The sequence below is a fragment of the Bos mutus genome, chromosome 17, assembly GCF_027580195.1.
Source record: "Bos mutus isolate GX-2022 chromosome 17, NWIPB_WYAK_1.1, whole genome shotgun sequence".
NCBI classification, from domain to species: domain Eukaryota; kingdom Metazoa; phylum Chordata; class Mammalia; order Artiodactyla; family Bovidae; genus Bos; species Bos mutus.
This window is the reverse complement of record NC_091633.1, coordinates 62282102-62305022: the sequence shown is the minus strand read 5'-3', so window position 1 is coordinate 62305022 and position 22921 is coordinate 62282102. Positions and strand designations below refer to the sequence as shown.

Below are 22921 nucleotides of genomic sequence, written 5' to 3'. Positions count from 1 at the left end.
TACACTACTTATACCAAACCTATTTTCTAAAGCAGTTATACATAACAATATGTACTGATGACACTAACAAAATGAGATGATTTCTTCCTTTTGATGAGAAGATGGTCCAAATATTTTTATTTAAAAAAAGCCTCCGGACCAGACTAAAATATAAACACAAGGAACAGATTTACCTACGAGCCTAAAATGCTGTTGATGACGTCTGTTTTAATGACCTGCCTTCATCTTCCACATCTGATCAGTGCAGAAGTCGCAAACCTGCTTTAACATCTCTACCAGACAACTATTTATTTTCAATTCCTACTGCTGACTCAAGCCCAAGCAACCTAAGCTTAAATTATCAACCCAGCCTTTTTCAAAAGCCTTCTTGATTCCTACTGACAGATGTGTTCTAATCTGATTTTAGAGACCAACGTGTATCAGGAGAGGTTCCCTCCTTTAAGAAAGGAGAGAGATGGTCCCGATTCATTGTTAATCCATCTCCACTTCAACAGTTGTGTTTTCACATTTTTGCTTACAACGCTCTGCATTGTCATCATGTTCTCTACCACAGTGTAGGACTATAATACATGTTCAACAAAATGTGCTGCAGTTAGCACATTGGGGATCCAAGTGGGAAAGTGCCAACCTAACGATACCCAAGCAAGAACTACTCTAAAATAATATCAAATCTTGCCAATTGGCTTGCAAGATGATTTTGTTTTCAACTCATTATAAGTCATATTTTTTATGTTGTCTAAACAAACAAACTGCTATATCATGTACAAAAGAAGATAGGCATAGAATACCTAATTACCCAAGAAGATACAAATAAAAACTAGTCCTGTGAATGTCTAGTTCTGTTTAAAATTAGAGCTAGCATACAGGAAGAATTGGAGAGCTTAGTCAAAATTCAGATGATAATCTTCTCACTCACTCCCAACCTTCTTTTAAAATGTTTCTTCTGCCTTAAATAGAAAATAGCAAAGAATATACTTCATATAGCCTCATGAACTTTCCTTAAACATGGGGACATTAAAACAAATAAAAGTCTCTCTTTATATGAAAGGGTACTAAGGTTGAGGGGCCAGCCCCATCCACCAGACACCGCAGCGGGAGCCACAGTCCCACCGTAAGAGAGCACATGCTGCCCACACCGTGAATATTCCCTGAGTACCTAGCCCTGGTGGGCCAGTCAGGAAAACACTTCTGGGCCCCACAGGGAATCTCCTAAGTGAGGCCATTCCGTCAATTCAGGGAGAGAGAGCTGATTTACCTAATATATGTCAACTACAAATTGACACATGCCATCCAACTCTACAAGGATTAAATCATGAGCTGCTGCAGTTGCTGATTTTCAGTACCCCCTGGAAGGAATTCATCATGTGGAGAGCAGAAACGAGGCACTCTGTGCTCTGGGAAACTGACAGGACAGGTGTTTAGAGAGCTAGATATTCTCAGGAGCTGATTTTATGTGCACAATTCTTATATCTACTCATATCTAGGAAAGCATTAAAATCCTTCATGGTGACAATGGCTCCTTGTGACTAGTAGAAATCTTCTGAAAAGAAGAATATGTGCTTGATTGCATTTACTCCCCCTTTACTGAAATCACATATATACGGACCTCCCCCCTCCCCGACACCGCTGCCACCATCCCCCTGACCTCTTTGGAGCAGTTTCTCAGAACTAGCTGAAATTTTGTCTCCCAGGCTATAGTCCTCATTTTGCCCCAGATAAAACTCACAACTTTCACATTGTGCATTTTTTTAAAGTCAGTAATAGAAACAAACACAAAATGAGACAAAATGAAGAGACAATGCAATATGGTCCAACTAAAGAAAAAGACAAAGCCTCAGAAAAAGAACAAAAGAAAGCAAAGACAAGCAATTTACCTGTCAAGAGTTCAAAGTAATAGTCAAGAAGGTACTCACTGAACTTGGGAGAAGAACAGATGAATACAATGAGAACTTCAACAAAGAGACATTAAAATAAGAAAGTACCAAACATAAGTTATCAATGAACTGAAAAATACACTACAGGGACTCAACAGGAGATTAAATGAGGCAAGAGAATGAATCGGCAAGCTGGAAGAGAAAACAATGGGACTCACCCAGACAGAGCCGCAAAAAGGAAAAAAAAAAAAGAATTTAAGTGAAGATAAGCTAAGGGACCTTTGGGACATCAAGCAGAATATATTCATATACAGGGGTGCCAGAAGGAGAAGAGGGAGAGAAAGGGACAGAAAAGTTACTTGAAGAAATAGTGGTTGCAAAACCTCCCTAATCTGTGGAAGGAAAACAGACTTTCCAAGGGTCCAGGAAGCCCAAGAGTTCCAAACAAGATGAAACCAAAAAGACACACACCAAGACACACAGTTAAAATGGTAAAAGTTAAGGATAAAGAGAATTATAAAAGCAGCAAGAGAAAAACAATTTGTTGTATACAAGCAAAGCCCCATAAGCCTATTGGCAACTTCTTCAGCAGAAACTTCAGCCAGAAGGGAATGATACAACATATTCAAAGTGCTGAAAGAAAAAAGCTTCCAACCAAGAATTCTGTACTCACAAAGTTATCATTCAGAACTGAAGTAGAGATTAAGAGTTTCCCAGATAAGTTAAAGCTAAAGGAGTTTATCACCACTAAATCAGCCCTCTAAGAAATGTTAAAACAAATTTTTCAAGCTGAAAAGAAATGGCACTAGTGATGAGATAACATATAAAAGTAAAATGATCACTGGAAAAGGTGAACATATAATAATGAATCAACCACTTAAAACACAACTATGAAGGTTAAAAGACAAAAAGTAGTAAAATTAACTAAAATTAAAATAATTAGTTAAAAGATGCACAAAATAAAAAGATGTAAAATGTGTCATCAAAAGTATAAAATGTGGGGACTTCCCTGGTCCAGTGGTTAAGATTCTGTGTCCCAGTGCAGGGAATATGGGTTCGATCCCTGGCTAGGGCATTAGGATCCCACATGATGTACAGTGTGGCCAAAAATAAATTAATTAATTAAAAGTTACTAAAATAACTTTTTTTCAAAGGTATAAAATGTGATGGGGAGTAAAAAGATAAATTTGGACACATTCCAAAGCTTTAAGCAGCTATCAACTTAAAATAGGCTGTGGCTATCAACATAAAATGGGCTACTATGAAAATGTTATATTTGAATCTCATTGAAACCATGAAGAAAAGCTTACAGTGAACACACAGAAGAAAATCATGAAGAAATGTCAATATCCCCCCCACACACACACAAAACCACCAAGACAAAAGAAGCTATTAATAGAGAAAAGGAACAGAGAAGAACTACAATAACAGCTAGAAAACAATTAACATAAAGGCAATAAGTACATTCCTATCAATAATTGCTTTAAATGTAAAAAGACTAAATTTTACAATCAAGAGAGAGAAGGGCTGAATGGAGACAGACTTCAGAAGACAGGGCACATATAAACTCAAAGTGAAGGGATATAAAAAAGACATTTCATATGAATGGAAATAAAAGGAAGCTGGAGGAAACTCTACTCATATCAGACAAAATGTTCTTTAAAACAAAGACTGTAATAAAAGACAAAGAAGGGCATTATATAATGACAAAGGTGTTAATACAGCAAGAAGAGATAAGATTTATAAATGTATAAGCACCCAGTAGAGGAGCACAAGATATACAAAAGCAAGTATTAATGGGCATACAAAGAGATTAATTAAAGGCAATACAACTATAGTGGAGGACTTTAACACCTCACTTACATCAGTAGGTAGATCATCCAGACAGAAAATCAATAAGGAAACGTTGAATTTAAACAATGCATTAGATCAGATGGACTTAATACAAATACAGAACATTCCATCCAAAAGCAGAATATACAGTCTTTTAAAGTGCACGTGGAACATTCTCCAAGACAGGTTACATGTTATTTCACTAGTTTCAAGGCTGAAATTATACATCATGCATTTACTCCAACCACAGGGACATGAAACTAGAAATCAATCACAAGAAAAAAAAAAAAAGTAAAATCCACAAAATCATGACAGTAAGTAGGCTACTGAGGAACCAAAGCATCAAAGAAATCAAAGGAGAGAGAAAAAATATTTAGAGATAAAAACAGAAATACAACATGCCAAAATCAATGAGTTGCAGCAAAGAAAGTTCACAGCAATACAGGCCTACCTTAAGAAATAAGAAAATTTCCAGTTAGACAACCTAATTTCACATCTAAAGAAACTAGAAAAAGAACACAGTCCAAAGTCAGTAGAAGGAAGGGAATAATCGAGTGAAAATAATCAAACAGAGATGAAAAAAACAATGGAAAAGATCAGTGAAACTACAAGCTGGTTTTCTGAAAAGACAAACAAAAACTGACAAGCCTTTAGTTAGACTTACTGAGAAAAAAAGAGAGGACTCAACTGCATAAAATCAGAGATGAAAGACGGGAAGTAACAACTAGAGAAACACAATGAATCGTGAAAAACTACTACAAACAATTATAAACTAACAAATGATGGACAACCTAGAATAAATGGATCAATTCCTAGAAACATGCAATTTTTCTAAGACTAAATCATGAAGAAAGAGAGTATCTAAACTAGATCAATTACTAGCAAGGAGGTTGAAACAGTAATCAAAAATCTCTCAACAAACAAAAACCCAGGCAGATGGCTTCACTAGCAAATTCTACAGAACACTCAAAGATTTAAAACCCAGCCTGCTCAAGCATTTCCAAAAAAAAAGAAAAGGAGAGAAATCTTTCATATACTTTTTATGAAGCCAGAATTACCCTGATGCCAAAACCAAATAAGAACACCACAAAAAAGAGAAAATTACAGGCCAATACCTGATGAATGAAAAAAATTCTCAACAAAATATTAGCAAATGAAAGTCAACAATAGATTAAAAGGATCTTACATCATTATCAATTAGGATTTATTTCAGGGATGTAAGATTGGTTCAACATCCATAAATCAATCAATATGATACATTACATTAACAAAGCTAAAGAATAAAAACCATATGATCATCTCAACAGATGACAAAAAAAGCATTTCACAAAATTCAACATCCATTTATGGAAAAACTCTCAACAAAGTGCATGTAAAGGGCATGAACCTTTACATAACTAAGGCCATATGTGACAAATCCACAGCTAACATCATATTCTAACAGTGGAAAGCTGAAAGTTTCTTCTGAAGATTAGGAACAAGACTAGGATGCCCACTCTCACCTTACTTTTATTGAACACAGTACTGAAAGTCCTAGTCACAATAATTATGTAAGAAAAGAAATAAAAGACATCAAAACTAGAAAGGAAGAAATAAAACTGTCACTATTCACAGATGATATAATACCATATATAGAAAACTCTAAAGCTTCCATCAAAAACAAGACTGTTAGAATAAATGAATTCATTAAAGTTGAGATACAAAATCAATATATAGAATTTTGTGGCTTTTATATACACTAACACCAAACTACCAGAAACAGATATTAAGAAAACAATCCCATTTAAAATTGCATTAAAAATAATGAAATACCTGGTAATCAATTTAACCAAGGAGGTGAAAGACCTATAAACTGGAACCTATAAGACACTGGAAAGAAATCAAAGGAGACACAAATAAATGGAAAGATATTCCATGCTCACAGATTAGAAAAATATTGCTAAAATATCCATGCTATCTACAGATTCAATGAAATCCCTATCAAAATGCCAATGGCACATTCCACAGAACCAGAACAAAAAATTCCAAAAATTGTATGGAACCACAAAAGACCCCAAATAGCCAAAACAATCTCGAGAAAGAACAACAAAGCTGGAGGTGTTATACTCCCTTTATTCCAAGTATACTACAAAGCTATAGGAATCCAAACAGAATGGTACTGGAACAAAAACAGACACACAGGTCAAAAAAACAGAACTGAGATTCCAGAAATAAACTTTCACACACATGGACAATTAAGTTATGGAACAACATAATTGTAAATGTAACATAAAATGTAGAAATGACAGTCTCTTCAATAAACAGCACTGGGAGAACGAGACAGCCACATGCGAAAGAATGACCAGACACAAAAATTAACTCAAAATGGATTAAACACTTGAATGTAAGAGCTGAAACCATAAAATACCTTGATGAAAACATAGGCAGTAAACTCACTGACATTGGTCATAGCTAATTTTTTTGTGGATCTGACTCCAAAGGCAAGGGAAACAGAAGCAAAACAAACAAATGAGACTATATCAACCCTGTACAGCAAGAGAAACTATCAACAAATGACAAGGCAACCTACAGAATGGAAGGAGATGTGAGCAAACCACATATATAGTAAGGCTTTAAAATGTCAAAAATATAATGACCTCATACAAGTTAACAGTAAAAACAAAAAACAAATAGAACAACCCATGTTAAAAACGGGCTGAGGGCTTCCCTGGCGGTCCAGTGGTTTAAAGCCGCCTCAAAGGCAGGGGACACAGATTTGATCCCTGGTCTGAGAAGACCCTACATGCTGTGGGGCAACTAAGCCCATGAGCCACAACCCCTGAGGCCCACATGCCCTAGAGCCTGTGCTCCTCCAGAGAAGCCGCCACGATGACAAGCCCACGGACCGCAAAGAGGAGGAACCCCGAATCACTGCAACTACAGAAAGCTCATGGGCAACAGCGAAGACCTAGGGCAGCCAAAAGTAAGGCAATAAATCAACACAACTTTAAAACGGGCAGGGAATACGAACACTTTACAAAGAAGACATAGGAATGGCCAAAAGACACATGAAAAGATGTCCAACATCATCCATTATGAGGAAAAGGCAAATCAAAATCATAATGAGATATCACCACACACCTGTTAGAATGACTGTTACTAAAGATAAGAAAATGCTGGAGAGGCTGTGGAGAAGAGAGAACCCTGGAGCACTGCTGGTGGGACAGTAACTTGCTACAGCCATTAGGGAAAAGAAACAGTCCCTCAAGAGATGAATGGAACTGCCACGTGACGCAGCTATCCCCCTTCTGAGTATTCACCTGAAGAACACAAAAACACTAATTCAACAAGACACATGCACCCCAGTTTTCACTGCAGCATTATTTATAACAGCCAAGATATGGAAAACAACCTGTGTCCGCTGACAGATGAATGGATATGTATATATACGTACCTTGTATATTGCATATGTATATATGTAACTCAGCCATGAAAAAGAATGGAATCCTGATATCTGCGACAACAAAGAAGGACCTTGGAAGTATTTTGCTATATGAACCAAGCCAGAGAGAAAAAGACAAATACTATATTATTTCACTCACATGTGGGATCTTAAAAAAACAAAACAAATAAACAAAATAAAACAAATACACAGATACAGAGAACAGATTAGTGGTTATCAGAGGGAAAGAGGATTGGGAAGTGGATGAAACGGTTGAAGGTCAACTGTATGGTGATGGATGATAACTGACTTGTGGTGGTGATTAACCTCTAGTGTATACAGATGTCAAAATAATGTACATCTGAAATCCATATAATTAAAAAAGAGGTAGTAAGGACATAAATTTGGAGTGGGCAGGTGAAAACAAAAACACAACATACATTAACTTTTTTAAAGTTACTTTACTACCACTTCTGAGGAAATAAAAACACAGGAACATAAGTTGAGAATAAAATAAAAGGGAGCCTTTGATCTACTTTTTAGCATTGAGCAGCCTACCTTATATTTCACTATTTCACTGACTTAGCTAAAGCTATTCAGCTTTAAGGTTTTGAGACTATAAAATGCTATATTAAAGTGAACAATATGGCTTCTACAAAATAATAAGAATTTCAGAATAGATTTAACAGTTGCTCTAGAAATCTAGCTAGATACTATATCCATTTCAGTTCATATTAATCATCAACAGAGATCCTTAGGAAACTAAATTGTAAAGTTTTCTGCAAATAACAAGTCTAATACCATTAAATCACATATTAACAAAGGAAAATAATGAGCCTGCATATGCAATATGGCTAAATGTGCCAATGCCAATTAAACCTTTGCTAAAGTAAAGATACTAAGTATGTGTAATTAAATTTGCAGGGGCGGGTATTAAAAAAACATAGAAAGAACCACGTGTAACAGCAGAGGGTGTCTCTCCTAGTTCACACAGGCGAAGCCAGGACTCTCCGCTTTTCAAGCCTACCCTACTTCCGCTCATGCCATCAGGCTTGCTGACTGGTAATAATGACTTTCTGATTTGCTACATGCTAAACTGAAACCAATCCTAAGTGTTTTCCAAGGTTGGCTGTTCTGTACATCACATATTATATTTTCACACCCTACTGCATGCAGAAGAAATAACATACTACAAACCACTTCACTCAAATACCAAACCTGTGACCAAAAAAGCTTAAGAAAATCCTCAAAGAACACAACACTGCAAAGCAACCATACTCCAGTAAAAAGTTTAAAAAAAAAGAAAGAAAGAAAAATAAAATCCCTAGTCATCCAAACTAATTCCTTGAATCTTGGCAAATAAATTCCCTAACTTTAAACAAAAATAATTTGTACTGGACTTCATTAAATCTAACTTGTACTACAGTAGATAAATGGGGTGGGGGGAAGGGTAGAAACACACTTGCATTTAAATTTTCTATTAGACTCAACCAAATAATTTGGAAAAATAAATCAACCAAAGGTGGCTATAACACATACTGTAACCAAAACTAGATAAACATGAGAAGTGACCCAATGACCATGAATAAGAAAAAATGCATAAAAATATTAAACTTTGAAAATTCCAAATAGAGCTGACAATTAGATGACTCAGACTACTGAAAAACATTTAGTTCTGGTGATAAGAGATTTTTTTTTTGAAAGGGTAGAGTTTTCAGTATGCTAAGTAATCAATAACAAAGCTCTTTAGTATCCTTTTTCTGTATGCTTCCTTTCAAAAGCATTTTCACCACCTCTTCATTTATTTCCTTTTTTTAGAATATGCGGAATATGGCTCCCACTTTGTTCTCTCTGAAACAATCCTTTTTTACACAACTTGAGTTTCACTAAAGCTGAGCTACAAATAGTTGGAGTGAGGGGAGAAGATAAATAACAGTTTTTAGTTGCTTTATCTTATGACCTGTGAGATAAAATCACTCCATGACCAAAATCAGGAACTTTTATGAGTGTAACAACATTAAAAAAAAAAAAAAAGGCTGAAATCAAGAATTAACATAAAGTTTATAAAAAGACAAAATGTAGATTAAAACATCATATAAGTAGTGAATATAAAGACAGACTAAAGGAATTAAATATCTGTCAATCTTTTTCCTTATAATTAAAATTTTTAAATAATTATTATGTAGCCTAAAAATCAGAAAAGCTATGATTGTACACCATTTTGAATATATCCATAAAAAATATGCTAAATACCACTTCAGCAGTTTCTTATCCATTAATAATAATCACTCAGCAACCCAGTGACCAAGAGATTGGTAAACTATATTCACATGACTGGATACTCTGATTCAATTGCTAAAAATACCTGCCCCCCAAGTAGATGCAACTCTAAAACCAAAGGTCCCTCCTTGGTCACTCCTTTTATGAAATGAGAGTCAATTCGATTTTGCTCAAAGTCGATGAGCCTGTGTAGGTACTGTTTCGTGTCACCTTGATTTCTTTCCCCCACCTACTTTCCAACATTTGCCTCATTCACTGATCTTTTAACACTTCCACCAGAGGACAAGTGAGATAGAAGTCAAGGTGCAATTCAAACCAGTCAGCTTTACTCCTTATTAGCAACTCTGTAGACACAGTGAATGTGAGGGAAAAAAAAAAAAAAAAAAAGGAGAGGATAAAAAGTTAGCTGGACTCAGAAGCTCAAACTAAGGACTAAAAGGCAGCTCTGAAACTAGAGGTTGCTTTAAATCAGAGGGCTTCCCTGGTGACTCAGATGGTAAATAATCCGCCTGCAATGTGGGAGACCTGGGTTCAATCCCAGGATCAGGAAGATTTCCTGGAGAAGGGAATGGCTACCCACTCCAGTATTCTTGCCTGGAGAATTCCATGGACAGAGGAGACTGGCAGGCTACAGTCCATAGGGTCACAAAGAGTTGGACATGACTAAGGGAATAACACAACAAATCATGCCCTTACTCTGCAAAATGTGGATGTGATTGTAAAGCTAACACTTGTATCACATGCACGGATGTCTTAAATACTTTAAAAGAATATTGGAAAGCCTTAGTCCTCCTGCACAGACCCCCTGGGAGTTAAAGACACATGTCGCTTGCTGGCTTGGATCTTTGGATATCAGCTATACAGCTGCTTATAATGGAGGTACTGGATTTGTTTCTATCTTCATTTCTGCCCTCCCTTTGACAATCACTTCATACCTCCAAACCAATGAAACCTTGGTAGTTTCAATCTCATCCTCCACACCAATGACCACATGGTTACAAATCAGCAACTGGGTGTGTCCAGTGAGCTCACAGCCTTGTTTTGTAAGGATCACTGTTTAAAATTCCAATTTGAGACAGGTGGCAATACTGAGACAGGTGGCAACCGCTGAGCAACAGTGAGCTGGAACAGGGTGGTTTGGATGGAAAGTGAGGGTTTCCACTGATCAGAGTCCCAGTGTAGCCTGGTCCGCTCAGTCGAGCCCCACCCGTGGTCACTTTGCCACCTCTGCCACAGGATAAGACACCTGCCTCAGGAGAAAGTCAGAAACCTGGGGCAAGGATGGTGCGGAAGCACAGACCCAGTGCAAGCGTGCCCTGCGCCTTTGATCTCAATGCCCTGAACAGCAGACAGGATCTGCTCCTCTCGCAAAAGAGCTGCTTTCACTTTAGCTCCATTTGTCTCAGGGTTATGTAACCTCACAGGAGGTCACACAAGCCTCCCAAAGAGAAATGTAAGCTGTCTTTTTCAAAGTAGAAAAAGAACCGTGCATAACAAAGACAAACACAAACTGAAACTTTGCACGCTCTCCCTGACACACAAGCTTTACCCTCCCTGTTAATCTAAAAAAATTATAATCTTAAGGGTAGAAGGAAGCTAAAAACACAAAGGATGGGAAATGATGGCCTGCCCTGGGGACAAAGGATAGAAGAAAAATGTAACGAACATCTTACCATCTTCCAGTTCAAGACAGAGATTATATACGGCCACGGGTCTCTTAGTCCTCTGGCCCTGCCTCTTCGATTGTCTCGGCGGAGCATTTGGGGGTGCTGACAGGGGGCCTGGCTCAGGCAATGTGGCATCAGGCGGGGTCCTAAAAATCTGCCATCGGAACACAAAGGACATTAATTGTTTTCCATGAACAGAAACTTGGGTTTTGCAACAGTATACCAATCCCAAACAACATTTGATTTGGAGTCCATCCAAAATGGGCTGCTGGAGCCAAAAATCCATGCCTTTAAATTTTGGGCATAAGTCATAAATCTTGTATTTATTTTTTAACAGAAGATTTCAAAATAAAATTTCTCATTAACAGTAAGTAAAAGCAACATCAAATCATTATATTTCAAAATAGAGTCATGCCCAAACTAAACAAGTCTAATTATCTCCACCAGATGTAGACAATACCACAGCTCTTCATCCGCAAAGGAAGTAACCAGGATAAAACACTAAAAACAAATATCCCATTCAATTTCACACAGGGTTATATTTATGCCAAAATGCTAGTTTCAATTTTTTTTTCAAACTACATAAACAGAAACATGGGACTGCAAATATTTTTTACACATTTAAAAATACCCTGTGCTTATGAAATTACCTTTCAGAGTCCACATACATTTTTCATAAAATGCTCTGTATGTTTAATCAATTTGTTTAATACCCTCCAACCTCCCTTAAATATTTCCCCTCTATTTTTGAAACCTAGAATATCAGCACCTTCATTATCTACAGTGTCATTCATCTGTCGGCAACAACAACATTAATTAAAATGTGCTGATTCTTTTCTTAGCAAATTTTTTTCTTTGAGAATCGCAAGCTGCACCATGCGTGCATCCTAAGTCGTTTGTCTGACTCTGTGACCCTATGGACTGTATGTAGCCCACCAGGCTCCTCTGTCCATGGGATTCTCCAGACTACGGGAGTGGGTTGCCCTGCCCTCCTCCAGGGGATCTTCCCCCCCCACCCCAGGGATCAAACCCATGTGTCTTAGTCTCCTGCACTGGCAAGAGGGTTCTTTACCATTAGTGCCACCTGGGAAGCGCCAAACTGTGCCATAAAGGGAAGCATATCACAGAGGTGATTTATAATAACATTTCCATTGCTGCCAAGACCTGAGTTCAGAAGCTTCCCATCCCCAACACTGGAGTCCTTTCAGCCTTCAACGAAGTCTTAATATAAAACATTTAGACATCACCCTAACAGACACTGTATCTCCAGAGCACTGACGTTCTAAATGTAGATACTTGGAGAAAGTCAGCTAGCATTAAATAAACCATAAATATAAAACTACACAATAAAAGGCACTCAGTGAAAGCCCCCTTGTTGCACAGAGATTATTATTTATGCATGTGAATAAAAATAGGTGTATGACCTGTATATACAAGTGAGAGTACCACATATATGTATCACATTGAATAGCTATCCAACATGTCAGAGTTATATTCACAATCTACAATTTCTCATCTAAAAGCTATCATATACCAACAGAAATAAACAATTTCAACAGAGCTTTTGCTTTATAGTACCATACTGCCCCCTCATGTGTAAATGGAATAAAAAATGGTTTAAATTACTATGGACAAATATTTGCTTGTGAAAATTTAATTTTGTGCTCCAACTGGTAACCTGCTAATACCATATTTCCACAGACTTTGTGCTCCAATAGGGTGCTCTGGCAAATAGCAACTACTTATCTGCCTTAAAAAATGCCCTTCTGTGTACACTATTGTGCACAGCTGGCTTTACTGCCATGTGTCATCACTGTAATTGAGGAAGGCTGCAGAGTGACGGGAACAGGAAAGAATTTAGGTGGTGAAGAGGATGACAGTGGTGAAAGAGGGAAGAAAAGATGGGGAAACTTGATCCCATGAAAAGAAACTAGCACCTGTGTGTGACCAACGTTGGGAAGAGCCTGCGGTCTTATGTTCAATCTTTACAAACATGGCACCTGCCTCTGGGATGTTACTGGAACAGGAAATCAAACAACACAGAGCCAGTATCCCCGAAGTATAAACAGTGGAAAGGGTATATTCGAAGAAACAGTGCTGGAGAGCTGATAACCGTCTAAGCAGACCTTCCTGGAAGATCGCACTGATTGGAATGATGTGGATGCTGACCCGTTTCGCATCCCCTACCTCCCCCACCACACAGGGTAAGGGTGTGGGGAATGCAGTGTGAGAGCAGTCCCAGTCTGCAGAGCCAACGACCAAGCAAATCGGGACCCAGGGGTGTGACTCCTAGATTCCTGGGGGGCTGATCCAAGACATCCCAGGGCTGGGCATCCAGAAGATAAGAAACAGTTGAGTTTACATCAGAGCATCCAGGAGAATATTCAGTTAGTTCACTGGCTCAGTCCTTTCCGACTCTTTGCAGCCTCATGCACTGCAGCACGCCAGGCTTCCCTGTCCATCACCAACTCTCAGAGCTCGCTCAAACTCATGTCTATAGAGTCGGCAATACCTTCCAACCATCTCATCCTCTGTCGTCCCCTTCTCCTCCCACCTTCAATCTTTCCCAGCATCAGGGTCTTTTCTAATGAGTCAGTTCTTTGTATCAGGTGGCCAAAGTATTGGAGCTTCAGCATCAGTCCTTCCAAGGAGAATATTACTAAGCCATAAAGAAGAAGAAAGCCCTGCTACAAGCAACAATGTGGATGAGGGCACTGTGCTCAGTGAATTAAGTCAGACAAAGACACATATGATCTCACTTACACTGGACTCTTAGAAAGAAAGAAAGCTCAGAAAAAGCCAAATTCATAGAAACAAAGAACAGATTGGTGGCTGCCAGAGGCAGCTCCGGGAATGGGTGAAGGTAGTCAAGATGTACAAACTTCTTTGAGTTATAAAATAAATAGGTTCTGGTGGTGTAAAGTCCACATTGTCACCATACTTACCAGTACTATATCATATGCTTGCAAGTTGCTAAGAGAGTAGTCTTAAAAGTTCCCATCACAGGAAAAAAAAATTGTGTGACTATGTGATGTGATGGTGGATGGTAACTAAACTTACGGGGGTAATTTTCACAATATATACTCGTATCAAATTAGTTGTACATCGTCAACTAAAACAACATTATATGTCAATTATAAAACTGATGGAGGGAATATATCTAAGAATGGGTTTTGGGCTTTTGGAGGGGGTGGGAGTGGTTCTGTTTTTCTGTGATTTGCATTTTAAAGCTACCCAGGTGATTCTTTTGTGTAGTCAAGGCTGAGAAACAATGATAGTCATTCCATAGTCATTCCACTTTTCTTGGATGGACTAAATCTATATTGAAACACCAGAATAGTTGTTTCAGAAAAACTGGCCCTGAACATATGCAATCAATTCCTTGGATCTTCCCAAGTCCTAACTAGGCGTGAAATGATTCAAAGATTCTAATGACCCACCATTCTCTCAATAAACTGTATGTGAATTAGCTTTCAAAGAGCTAACCTATTAGCAGTGGTGGTGGTTTGCTCAAAATTCTCCAAGCAAGGCTTCAACAAACAGTACCTGAACTGTGAACTTCCAGATGTTCAAGTTGGATTTAGAAAAGGCAGAGGAACCAGAGATCAAATTGCCAATATCACTGGATCATAGAAAAAGCAAGAGAAGTTCCAGAAAAACATCTATTTCTGCTTCAATGACTATGCCAAAGCCTTTGACTGTGTGGATCACAACAAACTGTGGAAAATTCTTAAAGAGATGGGAATACCAGACCACCTGATCTGCCTCCTGAGAAATCTGTATGCAGGCCAAGAAGCAACAGTTAGAACCGGACGTGGAACAATGGACTGGTTCAAAATTGGTAAAGAAGTATGTCAAGGCGGTATACTATCACCCTGCTTATTTAACTTAATGCAGAGTACATCATGCGAAATGCCAGAGTGAGTGAAGCACAAGCCGGAATCAAGAATGACAGGAGAAATATCAATAACCTCAGATATGCAGATGACACCACCCTTATGGCAGAAAATGAAGAGGAACTGCAGAGCCTCTTCATGAAAGTGAAAGAGGAGAGTGAAAAAGCTGGCTTCAAACTTAACATTCAAAAACTAAGATCATGGCATCCAGGCCCATCCATCACTTCATGGCAAATAGATGGGGTAACAATGGAAACAGTGACAGACTTTCTTTTCTTGGGCTCCAAAATCACTGCAGATGGTGACTGCAGCCATGAAATTAAAACATGCTTGCTCCTTGGAAGAAAAGCTATGACAAACCTAGACAGCATATTAAAAAGCAGACACATCACTTTGCCAACAAACATTCGTCTAGCCAAAGCAATGGTTTTTCCAGTAGTCATGTATGGATGTGAGAGTTGGACTATAAAGAAAGCTGAGTGCAGAAGAATTGATGCTTTTGAACTGTGGTGTTGAAGAAGACTCTTGAAAGTCCCTTGGACTGCAAGGAGATCAAACCAGGCAGTCCTAAAGGAAATCAGTCCTGAATATTCATTGGAAGGACTGATGCTGAAGCTGAAACTCCATTACTTTGGCCACCTGACGCAAAGAACTGACTCCTTGGAAAAGACTCTGACACTGGGAAAGATCGAAGGCAGGAGAAGAAGGGGACGACAGAGGATGAGATGGTTGGATGGCATCACTGACTCAATGGACATGAGTTTGAGCAAGCTCCGGGAGGTGGTGATAGACAGGGAAGCCTGGCATTCTGCAGTCTATGGGGTTGCAAAGAGTCAGACAAGACTGAGCAACTGAACTGAACTGGTGGTGGTTTAGTTACTAAGTTGTGTGCAACTCTTTGCAACCCCATGGACTATAGTGTACCAAGTCATTTTCTTCTCCAAGGGATCTTCCGGAGTCAGGGATCAAACCTGTGTCTCTTGCTTGGCAGGCAGACTCATTACCATTGAGCCACCTGGGAAGCCCATCATCAGATTAGGTGGTTCCAAAGCACAGATGATAACTTGAAAAGGTACTACCCTGGTTTTTAAGTCTTCCCAGTTATGGAGGTTTAGACATATTATTAAGAGTGTTTTCTCATCTTTTCATTTACATAGTAAGAGCCATAATGTGTACATCTCAAGTTATTACAGGGATTTAATGAGATATTTATAAAGCATTTGGTACAGTACTTGGCACCGTTAAGTAACAGAAATAAATAGTAACTACTGTATTATAATGGGATCACATCCAGTAAATAATGATAATAAAAATGAAAGCAGATCCTTATTGCCGTACTCAACTGCCATTTTAAGAGGTTGTTAATTCTTTGAGGTATTGAATATCCCTTAAATTCACTGTTTAGTTGAAAGTGTTTGTAGAAAAGCTCATCAAACAATGGACTACAAGGAAACAATGAACAGTACCTCCTCAAAACTGCCAAGTCACCTGGAATCACACAATGGTTTCATATATTTACTTCTGTATTTTCCCACTGAAATTTAGAATTTAAATTACTTCCTCTATCATGTAATACATTTCACATTTAATAAACACCTACTACGTGGTAGACTCTCTCTGAAACAGTTGAACATTCTCAAGGACTTTTGAGGGGAGTATTACTCCTCATGGTTTTTTAAAATGATAAAAGCTGAAAGATTAAATAGTCGGCCCAGACCGCAGAGTTGGTATCCTAACTCTCAACTCTGATTTCAAAGCTCCTGTTGCCCATTTAAAAAAACAAACAAACTTAATTCTTAAGGAAAAAACCACCAATTATGCTGCCCTGTATCTATTCAGGAAAGTTCACCTGGAGGTTATCTATACAGAGTTACCATCATTGTGTTTTGGTCTCCTAGACATTTCAAGAATGTATTGCCTTTCATACGTATCTAACCTTGTTCGCCAATGCACCGACCACAGATCTCTCTTTTTTTTTAGGCTGCCAATCTATGCTCTCATGGTTCTCTCTGAAACTTCGGAAATTATTTTAAAAGATACTCTTTTTTTTTTTTTTTTTAGTTTTAAAAGATATTCTTTTTAAATTCAAAAGAGGAGGAAAGAGTAAATTATTTAAAGTGCTGTCTTCTTTCCTGGGAATCTGATTCTAACAGTTAAAATTTAGCTTATCTTGTTCTATATAGTCAAGACGTTTGTCTACTTTAAATATAACACTGGTTTTCCAAGTCCAGAACCACTGCATGGATGCAAATTCCTCTACCTCCCAAGTCTCATTCCAAAATCATGCGACTCTCCCAACTTCCCCACATCAGGACATCTTGGCTCTGGGGCAAAAGATGAACTCAAATCAAGCCTACTCAGAATCTGTTTTTTCCAGGGTAGAAAATTTCTCCACAGTACCTATGTGTTTACAACATAAGAAAAACTCAAACCACACAATCCAATGACAAAAAAACAAAAATCCACACGTAGGCATGGCAGTGAAGAAGTGCTTACTCGGTCTCTGAAGAGTGCTGGCACAGGCAGACGTCTGGCACTACTGCTCAGAGTCGCAGATTCCTCAGACTTAACAAACCGGATGCTTATGCCCATGGGATGCAGCCATACACATAAATACCTCCCTGGGTCGTTCAGGCTCTGCTAGCAGGGGCCTGAGTGGAAACGACCAGGCGACCTCTGCCGGAAATACTTTGCAGAGAATAGGAAACAAGAATGGGCTTCTGCAAATGTCACTTCAGTATCCAACTCAAGCCTAGAGCATTTGGTTCAGCTGAAATCTCATGGACAGAAGAGCCTGGGGGGCTACAGTCCATGGGGTCACACAGAGTTGGACATGACTTGGCGACTAAACAAGATCATCATGGGTAAAGGAAGTTAAGGGGAATGAGGTCATTCTTTTTTAAAAAGCTCTTTCTCTAGAAGAGTTCAGTGGTCTTTCTTGTGATAGGGAGATTACTAATATGTTTGTATATTCCTGGCACCTTGAATAGTAACAGTTGCAATTCCTGGGTACTTGCAGTATGACTGACATTGTGCCCGGTGCTTAACTCACAAAGAGCTGAGCCCCGATTTCCTGACTCCAGCACGCCCGTCTTCATCGCCGTGCCCGTCCACATCCAACACCACCCAGTTATACCAGGCCCCATTCATCTTATGTCCTTTCTGGTGATGTCATATCTCATATAACTACATCTATCCGTAAACAGGTTCAATAAGAAGACATTGGAAATCCGTGCATATTCTCCTTAGTAAACCTTTAATATAGAAAAGAGGGACAAATAAAATATCCAATCTCTGTTTTTTTTTTAATACAAAACTACATTGGTATATACCTGAAACTAACACAACACTGCAAATCAACTATACTCCAGTGAAAAGTTAAAAAAATAAAACATACAACAGACTAGGGAAAATAAGGAAGCAGACTCACAGATACAGGGAAGAAACTAGTGGTTACCAGAGGGGAGAGGGAATGGGGCGAGGGACAACACAGGGCTAAAAGATTAAGAGGTACAAAATATTAGGTGTAAAATAAGTTACAAAGAAATGCTGTACAACATAGGGAATACAGTCAGTATTTTGGAATAACTGTGAAGGGAGGTTCATCTTTGAAAACTGTATTGTTTGGCTGATGAGTTGTGTATGACTCTTTGCGACCCGTGAACTGCAGCATGCTTCCCTACCCTCTACTATTTCTCTGAGTTTGCTCAAACTCATGTCCATTGATCTCATCCAATCATCTCATTCTCTGTCAACCCCTTCTCCTCTTGCCCTCAATCTTTCCCAGCAAAAACAATCACGTAAAAAATAAAAAATTTTAAATAAAACACATAACTACAAAATGGCCGAATATTTCTTTCAGTTCAGAGTCTCCAGTGTCTCTAGACAAACACTTGTTACCTGGGGGCGGTGTGACTCTAACCCTGACCGATCATCCATCTACAACATATGTGCAGAGTTAAGCTGGGGGGTGAATAGCACACCAAGAGCTGTGAAAACATCCTACTGTCTGTTCTGGAATCAACATTACCCCAAGACTAAACGTGCGTTTTACAGAAAATTTAACTAGCACTGATCATAGCAACTGACAGTAAGACTAGACCCTGGAAACAGTCTAAGGCTTCATGCTTTATTCTGGTTGGAGAATAAACTCAGAATCGCGAGCTGCAAAGGCTCCTAGTTATCGCTTCCCTCACCCCTGCATCTCAGTGGAACAGACTGAGGCCCTGTGGCTAAAGATTCCCTTATATTCTATTCACACCACCAGCGAACAGCAGATTCGTTCCCAGATGAAGGTCTCAGTGTTCACTGCTCTCTCTCATCACGCTGGCACCGACTCTTTCTTTCCAAAAGACTATCCTTTATGCGTGCCCTTCCTCATAGGGGAGATTTTTGCTCAGTAGCTGAAACTCTTGAAAATGCTTTCACATGCATTATTGGACACAAGCCTCAACACACAGACCCAGGAGGCTGACATGGGAGCACAGTGCAGGGGCTTGCTCCCAGTTCTGCGGACACCCACCAGCACGAGGCTTGATATCACAGAGGAGAGGGAGGGGGGCGTCTAGGAAGAACAAGCAGGAAGAAGGAACGGGAGACACAATAAGCCCCGGGGCATCCATCCCCCGGACCCCGGCTCTGACAGTGGCTCTGACTCACTGTGAATGTTTGAAGAGCAACCATTTTGGTTTAAATCTCCCCTCAAAGAAAAGAAAGGCAAAAAGTTTATTGGGTGGGGGTGGAGGGTGGGGTCCTTGCATGCACGTTAAGTTACTTCAGTCATGTCTGACTCTTTGTGACCCCATGGACTGAAACCCACCAGGCTCCTGTGTCCATGGGATTCTCCAGACAAGAATACTGGAGTGGGTTGCCATGCCCTCCTCCAGGGAATCTTCCCAACCCAGGGATTAAGGTGGGTTTTTTTACCACTAGTGCCACCTGGGAAGCCCCACTACAGGGTGGGGAGGGATCTATCAAATTGGTAGAGCTGTTTTTCTTTCTAAGATTCCAACTGTGGGGACTTCCCTGGCAATCCAGTAGCATTTTTCCGACCTCTTCCCAAGTCCTAGGGCAATGTATACTTTGATTTCTGCAGCTCTCTGTGCTCCAAATAGGAGAATACATAACTGACTCTGGCTCTTGCCTTCAAGATTTCAGTAAATGACAACCTTTATCAACAAGCTTTATAAAACGGAACGTACCCCAAAACAACCCATCCCAAACCATGGGCATTTTTTCAGTGACAAAAACTGCAGATGTGACATCAGTGCTCTGGTCTTCCTAGTGTTCCACAAAGACCAAAAGAGGGAAGAAGAAGAAACACTGATAACGTACTGGAACCAACTGGCATCTAAGAAATTCACATGTGCTCACCAAGTAACTTTCTCCCTGATCAGTTCATGAGGGGAACCTCTCCTGATGAAGCCAAAACTGCGTCGTTCTTACATTCACGGTGCAAACACATACTCCCAGTTCTAAAATGTTGTTTTCTGGTTTACAAACCTTTAAAAACACTCCAAGTGCATTTTTTTTAATCAATCTGCACCTGCAAACATTTGGGAAACGCAAGCACACACTTTCTCAAGTCAGAAGAAAACAGTTTCCCAAACACAGCTGCAACCTGACTTTCATAACCCAAATGTCTACAAATATTCTTAACTGAATAAAGAGCCAGTGGTTAGCTAGAATTTTTTTCTGATCAATATGTCCCTGGCTCACATGCAAACAGAAAGCTTATACTTTTCCTACAGAAGCCTAGAATAACACTGAAGAAACATACCCCGTGTCAACAATACAGCGTATTCCACACATGATATTCCTTTGTTTTTCTCTTCCTCCTCCTTCAGTTTAGGTGTACAACTTCTCCTGAGGTTCTTTTACTTCTCTGTTACTCTAGCCTCTCTCCAGGACTCAAGCCTGCCTTAGAAATCACATGGTCCTAACCATGGCACAGAAGATCAGGACACAGGAAGCCTAGGTCTGCAAAAAGAGATCTCTGCCAGCCAGGGCTAGCTCTGGCTATGACAAAAGCAGGACTTGTCCTCAATGTTACCTGTGAAACTTTAAACTGAATATAGAATTTAGAACTGACTCATCAAGGTAAATGACATTTTTTCTTTGGGCATGTAAGCCAGGACTCCTACTCATTTGGGTAGGCACGAATGACCATTTCTCTGAAAAGAAAAATAAGCCCTGGACCTACTAATTCTACAAAAGGAAATGCATGGATTTTCATCAGTGAAGAAAACATCTCCTGAAGACCTGCATATGATTACATTTAACAGAATCATCTGAAATCTTTTTCAAAATATGCACACCCCTAGGCGTGGCCCACATATTTAAGAGAGATAATGCAACACACTTTTTTTTTTTTTCCATTTTAGCTATCAGAATAAAATGCCTAAAATGCCTAAAGCAAAACCATGTTCTGTATGAGATCAATGGTGGGATTTTATGAGAAGTTGCACAAGGGGAGAGGTGACGTGTGATTTCAGCCTTTATATTTTATCACTGCTTCTAAAATTTATGGGATGAGGTTGTCAGTTTTTAATAGCAAGTTTCTTTCAAATTACAATTTATTTGTTACAGAAGTGATAACTAATACACATTATATTCCTTGCAGAAATCCTGATAAACATTCAAAAAAAAAAAAAATCTCTTTAAAGATGAAACCACCCATCAGCCCACACACAAAACCATTTCTGTTAAAATGCTAATGACTAGTCTTCAGAGCCTTTTCTTCCCATGCAACACCTGTCTCTTTAAAGAATCAACCCATGAGGACAACTGTATGTGGAGCCCAGGCTCCTAGAGTTTACCAGAACACAGTCCCTAGCTGTACTTTAGAGGTGACCTCTGCTGTATGCATCAGTTAGAAACAAAGCTTTGGGCAAGATTCGATTTCTCAACACATTAGGGCCCAGCTAGATTTTAACCTCCCAAGCGAAACGTGTTTCTAACTAAGGGTTTAGAAATCAGGCATACATATTTTTAAGAACATTCCAAACAGCCAAATGTTTTAGACCCTCATCTCTGCCAACCCAAGGCTACATCAAGGGCATACGTACTGGAGACCAAAAATAGCCTTTCCTTCAGTGCGGATGCACGATTCATCTTCTTAAGTCTTAACTGTGATGAAAGCATCAACTCTACCTAGTTCCTTACAGGGAGCGTCTCAGAAGGTTAATGCTTAGATGCTTGGATTCCAGCTCAGTTTGGAACTTGTGCATCCTCCATCTTTAGTAGCTGTGCTTGAAGTGAAAAAAGGAAGATTTCCCTCCACTGAGCTCCCTTCACCAAGGACCAGCTCTGACATACAGGTTTCCAATAATGACAAAGGGTGCGAGGGTGCATTAAGTGTACTCCTTTAACTGGAAGGAGACGGTCAGGATAACACAGCCAGCAAACCACACACTGAAGACGGCAGAGCCCCTTCCTGTTTTGCTGTCGGTATTCTATCTATCAAGTTATCACTTAACATCAGTATGAAATGTTTTTGTTTATTTGTTCAGTCTCTCAGTCATGTCCAACTCTTTGACACCCCATAGACTACAGCATGCCAGGATTCCCTGTCCTTCACCACCAACTCCCAGGGTTTGCTCAAACTCATGTCCATGGAGTCAGCGTTGCCATCCAGCCGTCTCATCCTCTGTCATCCCCTTCTCCTCCTGCCTTCAATCTTTCCCAGCATCAGGAAAAGCATCACCAGCATCTTTTCCAATGAGTCAGCTCGTTGCATCAGGTGGCCAAAGTACTGGAGCTTCGCATCAGGTAGCCAAAGTATTGGAGCTTCTGTTTCAGCATCAATCCTTCTGATGAATATTCAGGGTTGATCTCCTTTAGGATTGACTGGTCTGATCTCCTTGCTGTCCAAGGGACTCTCAAGAGTCTTCACCAACACCACAGTTCGAAAGCATCAATCCTTCGGTGCTCAGCCCTTTTTATTGTCCA

At 39.4% G+C, this 22921-nt stretch overlaps 1 protein-coding gene across 5 annotated transcripts in view; it reads right to left on the bottom strand.

The window, feature by feature from the left end:
* The window catches only part of ARHGAP10 (Rho GTPase activating protein 10), a 375463-nt gene that overhangs the window by 50809 nt on the left and 301733 nt on the right, over window positions 1–22921 (bottom strand). For all 5 annotated transcript variants that reach the window (XM_070386636.1, XM_070386634.1, XM_070386633.1 and 2 more), the window contains one exon: window positions 11082–11229. In XM_070386636.1, coding sequence (XP_070242737.1) covers window positions 11082–11229 — 148 coding nt within the window. The remainder of the gene's footprint in view (window positions 1–11081; window positions 11230–22921) is intronic.